Genomic DNA, 6,883 nt, shown 5'->3' with positions numbered 1-6,883 from the left:
TTTGATAAATATATTTTATGATAATGACGCATTTAATTTTAAAAAATATTATTACATTATTTATACTTATATTTATTATAATATTGTAGTTATATAGCTATCAGAGTAAATAGATTAATGGAGTAATTAGGCGCGGCTGCACTTATTCCGCTTGGTGACCGGGTCTCGCTTACATATCTCTTGAGAACTGCACTTCACATTGTCACAATACACGCCGGTGCCGCCAGCTGTAATTAAAAAAAAGGATTTTAAAAAAAGGGAAAAAATAATACTTTAGATTTTAAACGAGTGATCCTAAATACCTGAAAATGAAGCATAGCTCTATTTATTGATTTGATGCTTAAGTTTTTATAAATTTATTAAAAATAAGTACATTTATTATACTATCAATGACTCGTCAAATTTCAGACCAATTCGTTGGTAAGCTGTAGAGCCAGGGGCGGATCTACCTCAGGGCTTTTTGGGCTGCAGCCCAGGGCTCAGTTCCAAGTGAAACGATATTTAGAATATAAAAAAATATCTAGAATGTTAAACCTATAAGGTTTCATTTCTGGTCGCTTGTTTTTGGTCGGTGTATTTTTTTTAGTTGAGTAATATAATTAGGTAAGCCCCTAAGTAGATTTAGCCCAGGGCCCCACTAAGTCACGATCCGCCCCTGTGTAGAGCAATAATTGCTTGTGGATAAAGCTGTCACTAAATATCTATAAAAATATACGTCGTTTACAATTCGAATTCATCAAGTTTGGCTAACTGACCTGACTTCATATGCACATCCTATCATCCTCCACTGGTGCCTCGCCAGTCGCTAATATATAATAATATCTCTGGACAATTCACACAACGCTATATAGTCCCTAGGTAAGCAGAACTTTTGTTAGGGGTAATAGACAACTGATATAAATACTCAGTTTTTTTTTTGTAAATGAATCATAATGAATACAAATGTATGTACTGTGTGAGGAATCGTACTCACGAACATCGGAAGTTAAGCGATATGGTAAACCGCTAGACCACGGAGTCCGTCAAATAAGTAGTCTAGTCATACAAACATGACTAGTCTACAGTCGTCTCTCAGATTACTTATGTGTTTACATTACCGTGTATTCACTCAGAATTCAGAAATATACATTTTTATAGGAATGATTTTTAATTTCGGATACAATTTACGACCTTTGGGTAAACTCAGGGTAAGGGGCCGTTCAAGTATTACGTAAGTACTATGGGGGCAGGGGGGTCTTTACGTTACTTATTTTGGATGACATGGGGTGTAGGGGAGTCTAGATGATGATAACGTCATCGGTAATTATTTACTTTTTTACACGAATGTCAACCCTCACATTGTCTTTGCTAAAAAAACAATACATTAATTGAAAAATGTTTACGTAACTTAGCTTACATTTGCTGACAAGGGAGTTGGGGGGGGGGGGGGGGGGGGGGGGATAAATAATTGTAATAAATCTGACAAGGCTCTACTGAGTGACAAGGCTCATTAATAACACTTACAGTATTTGCTGCTGGAGCCGGTTCCACTACCGTTGGCAGCAGACTCGGCGCAGGATTTGGAGTTGCATGCGTTGGGACAGCACACCTTCCCGTTGGTGCACTCGTAGTCCTGGACGCACTTGGGGCTGCAGCCGTACACCTTGGACGGCAAGGGGCAATTCCCAGCTGGAGGACATATTAGAAAGTAAACCTTAGACATTTGTCTAGCGGAGAATATTCTTAACATCCTTGACTTATTGAGTAACGCCATCTAGGAACAAACTTTAAAACTACTGATATCGGTGTACTATATGAGACACAAACTGACGAATACATTTAGATTTTGTAACTAGCGGTCCACTTTCATACAAGTATTTAAAGACATATTTTAAAATTATATATTATAACACACATATAGAACCTTTTTTCGTTTTGAGAGTACATTATGTGTTATAGTATAGTTAGTATAGTATAGCTTAGTTATATTATGAAAGTTTCAATATTATTATTTAAATGTTTTTTTTATTTTATTAGATTATTTCATAATGTATTAATCTAATTATCAAATAATATAATATATTTACATAATGATAAAAATAAAATTTCAAATCGGTCCAGTAGTTTCGAAGCCTAATACAATGCGAACAAACAAACAATCATCCCTTTCATCTTTTCTCATTTGGTCCCAAATATCTATGCACATATTATACAGCAGTAAAATAATTCAGAGTAATGATATTTGTAAATGTTCACAATAAATACACTGTTGTTTTCAATAATCACTTTTCTTATATATTCTGATACAATTTACTTTGTAATTTAATTCCTAGATATTTTAATTCTTTAACAGCAAAAATACAGAGATCCATTAACTTGTGCCTTATGCCAAGAAAAGATCTCTTCCGGTCAACCCAAAACCTAGATGGTATTGTATGGGTAATAAGTTTAATTAAGATTTGATTTGATCTTTAGGTCAAGTCTTTGAATTTTACCATTTCATTTTACATTTCATCTAACAGAGAATTAAAATAGAATATCAAACCTACTTCTTATTCATTCTGGCTTTAATCACTCTGAACAAAATGAGATTTTACTCATATAACGGTACCTAACGATAAATAATCATTCTCATTTTAAAGTATTTAATTTCTCATTAATATCAATAAAATATATTATCATTTTTATTGGATATAGAAATCTCAATTATCTTACCCGCTTCTGTGCTTGAAATTACTACAACAGCGAAGACTGTCACCAACACTGCGAATGAACCTACAACAAAAATATATATATAATTATAATATTAAAGGACAATTTACACAGCGTCATCTAGTCCCAAGCTAAGCAGAGCTTCTGTTATGGGTACTAGACAACTGATGTGTAATTAGAAATCATGCTTTTTCTTACGCTTAAATTTCGGAACGGAATGTGATGAAATTTTACAGTAATACCTATAGCTTATGCATCAGAATAACGCATAGACTATAAATTTCATGCAGGTAAAACCGCAGCCACAAATGGTAGGTCTATGTATAATAATTAAGAAGCTAAATAATAATCTCAAGACAATTCACACAGCCCCATCTACTTCCAAGTTAAGCTAGATAAAGCTTGTATTATGGGTACTAGATAACTGAAATAAATACATAGTATTTTTTTTCGTAAATACATACATATTATAGATAGAAAACACCCAGCCCGATACAAACAATCATACTCAAGAATACAAATGTTTGTGCCGTGCGAGGAATTGAACCTGCGATCATCGGAATTAAGAAGGTATGCTAAACCGATAGACCACCGAGGCCGTCAATTATTTTAGAATATATGAAGAGTATTGTAAAAACCTGTCAAAATGGCGCAGACTAAGTTGAGCTGGTCAGCCAGTTTATGTATATAGACTACTTACAGTATTCAAGAACGGGTTTATCAATGACCGATTAATCTGACCTTATTCACGATCGGACGTTGCTCAATTACTATTAGCATATGTACCACACAAGGTAAAAAGATTGCAATTTAAATATAACTAGTGGACCCCGCAACATTGGCTGCGTCATATAAAAGAGAGACAAGATTGAAAGTGCGGCGTAAGCGCAGTAAAAAAAAGAAAAAAAATCCCCGTTTAGAAACATTTTTGATTAATGTTGTAGTCCTATTGGTAGTTATGTTACATACCCACGTTAAATGGACAATTAAAACCTAAAGGAGTTTTTCAATTTGTACCTGTAGTCACAAGTTCAAATTGAATAATGTTCGCCTTCCGTTTACCAAAGAAAAAAAAAACTTACTACAACATCATGATATTCATAAAAAGGACGATTAGAATTAATATCGATCGTCTGCCTCGTAAAGTAATTGTTAGCAAGTATTTCCTGTCCTGAGATTATTATTATTATTATTATTATTATTATTGTTATTCTTTATTTTTTCTCAGCTATTGCTGGATTTTTCCACACTTACGGGCCGAAACCAAGTAAGTGCAGAGTATGTGTATGTGTGTGTGCGCGTGTATGTATATGTGAGTGTGTGTGTACTTATTGTGTGCCTGGTGTGATTGGTGTTATATCATTTTCATCGATTTCTATTATTATTTTTTTTTTCCCAAAAATTCTCATCTCCCCTCTTAAGGAGAGGAGATGGCAACATACCCCCGGCAGAATCACAGTCGGCCGGGGTTCAGGGTTATTATTATTATTATTATTATTTCAAAGTTTATATTTATGAGATAATTACTCGTGTCGAATAAGAACAAGAAGATATAGAGTTACAAGGTCAGTTGTAGAAATTAGCTCAGCAAATCTAGTTATAAAATGGACCTAGATTTTAATACTGAAACTTGTTTGCAATTGCAGTAAATAATTGAGTCTCAGAGGTTATCAATTTGACTGTAATAGTATATTATATATAGACTTTTATATACATATGTACCTATATTCGGTGTTTGTGATATTTCTATATTACTACTAGATGTGCCCGCGACTTCGTCCGCGTAATACGTCGATACTTCCATGTAACCTTCCATCTCCCCTTTCAACCATTATTCGTACAGTAGTTTTTGCGTGAAAGAGTAACAAACATCCATCCATCCATACTCACAACTTTCGCGTTTATATTATTAGTAAGTTATATATTATTTTCACTATCGTTAGTGTTCACTAGCGTATGGTTGCTGTATAAAATAAATTGTGACCAAATCCATTCACAATTTACACAAGTCCTGGAGCTAGAAGACCGATAGTAGGTCTAGGATGCAAATGAGTAGAAGTTTCTCCCCTCCGTTCGATCCCTCGTCCGATTCAAACGGGATCGAAATTACAATGGCCTAAGCCGAGCTTCGAACCTCTAGCAGTGCCCTCAGACTAAAGTCGTATCCGTCAGGCGGGAGTTGGCCTTCAGCCGCTCCAAAAGCCCTTCTTTTGGTTTGGAGTGTCATCTGCACTCACCCTTATCGTCCGGTGAAGCTGTAAAGGCCAGCTGCGGCCAACAGCATTAGAGTAATCCGAAAATAAAGGTTTCCAATGGTAAGCCACTCTATATGACAGCATCACAGAACAGATTCGCTCATAGTCTTAGGACTGATCGCAAATATACTCGAAGAAAAAAAACTAGTTGACGCACGTGTGTGTAGTTTACTTGCACAGAGTAGGTCTGATTAAAGTGGACTTAACAGAACAATGACCGACAAATAGCAATCGTTAAATACCTCATCCACTGCATCTTGAGTGGATAGGATTGACTGAACTAAAGAAACTCTCAAATTTTAAGTATTTACCTATTTAAAAACAAGTTTAAGATTACATCGATGCAAATTGCTTGACAACAAGAATATACATCGAGTCTTCTTATGTGCGAATAAATATGTACATTATAATCAAGTTATGCTTACTGATTAAATGATTTTTTTTGTTATCAAAATATTTTTATATGTTTTAATTTAAACAGATATTTTTTTATTTCATATCGACAGCCAACTTCAGTGGGTTAGCGTTTTAGCAGTGCTTTACTCTCGATAGTCGCGGATTCAATTCCTCGCACAGTATAAACATTTGTATGATGGGGGGATGGGGATTGTTAGTAATGTGTATCAATAACCCCATTGCTAGCAATGTGCCATGTCAGGTTGACCTCCACACGGTTCCCCCTGGAACCCATTATGTTAAATTCGTGGTGAATTTGCCACGATGGACTAACTGACCTGACCTTATACTCATCTTATCATCTTCCACTGATGCTCCACCAGCGTATAGCGTTACCCGCAGGCATAGCATTTGTATGATTGTTTTTAATGATCTGGGTGTTTTATATGTATATTATGGAACAAATGGCAGTTAAATTACTGTCGAAATGAATTGTATTTAACATAATAAATGTAATTGTGTTGAGTATAAAAGAAGAAAATATATCAACATATTTTTATACTAGCTGCGCCGCGACTTCGTCCGCGTAAAATGACGATACTTCCATATAACCTTTCAACCCCTTGCAATCTAGTTTTGCATTAAAAAGTAGCCTATGTCCTTTGTCAGCGTCTAGACTATCTGTGTACAAAATTTCATTTAAATCGGTTCAGTGGTTTCAGCGTGAAAGCGAGACAGACAGACAGACAGAGTTGCTTTCGCATTTATAATATTAGTAAGGATGGTATTATTCTGTAATCGTAAAAGTAGGTACCTATATATAGTATAAGTATATATAAGTTATAATAACAAGGAAAACATTTGATAAATAATAACGCTTGTTATTTACTATGTTATTTCAATAACTTAACATGTTTAAATCTATACTTTATTACAAAGTATAAAACAAAGTCGCTGTCTGTCCGTCCCTATGTATGCTTAAATCTTTAAAACTACGCAACGGATTTTACAGCGGAATTTAAGTTTATTTTTCTAAAATAAAAGAATTTTTCCAAAATAATAAATCAATAAAAATCCCGTCAAAATTGGTCCAGCCATTTCAGAGATTAGCCAGAACAAACAGACAGACAAATATTGTAAAAAATGTTATTTTGACGTATGTACCGTATTTATATTCATATGCATGTAGTAAAAAACGGTTACTTCAATATTACAAACAGACACTCCAAGTTTATTTATATGTATAGATTAACATACTTACAAATGTATTTAAGTGCAATAAAGAATATAATAATAATAAATATATAAAATTCATTACATTTAATTTATATATATTTATGAGTTATCTAAATACTATGAAATAAATATATCAACATACCCATTATTATTTATCTCTGCACAAAACCGAACACAAGACTTAATGCAGGATGCTGAGTGAATACTGAGAACCAGTCTGTCGCAGATGTCGTAAGTACTCACACCACCAACTATGGTCACTCGTTTACTGGTAGTTGGTACACTCAATAGCATAAAGTAATCGT

The 6,883-nt window shown here is 34.2% G+C and overlaps 1 protein-coding gene across 1 annotated transcript; it reads right to left on the bottom strand.

The window, feature by feature from the left end:
* LOC131849859 (waprin-like protein) lies at nt 1–6,883 on the bottom strand. Its single transcript, XM_059199990.1, has 4 exons — nt 6,721–6,883; nt 2,695–2,754; nt 1,504–1,668; nt 1–227 (listed from the first exon to the last, which is right to left on the bottom strand). The coding sequence occupies exons 1-4, from the start codon at nt 6,722–6,724 to the stop codon at nt 127–129; spliced, it is 330 nt and encodes a 109-aa protein (XP_059055973.1). The 5' UTR covers nt 6,725–6,883; the 3' UTR covers nt 1–126.

This window comes from Achroia grisella, unplaced genomic scaffold (assembly GCF_030625045.1).
Source record: "Achroia grisella isolate CSIRO2021 unplaced genomic scaffold, CSIRO_AGI_Agris_v1 utg660, whole genome shotgun sequence".
In the NCBI taxonomy this organism is placed as follows: Eukaryota; Metazoa; Arthropoda; class Insecta; order Lepidoptera; family Pyralidae; genus Achroia; species Achroia grisella.
This window is presented reverse-complemented; position numbering and strand designations above follow the sequence as displayed.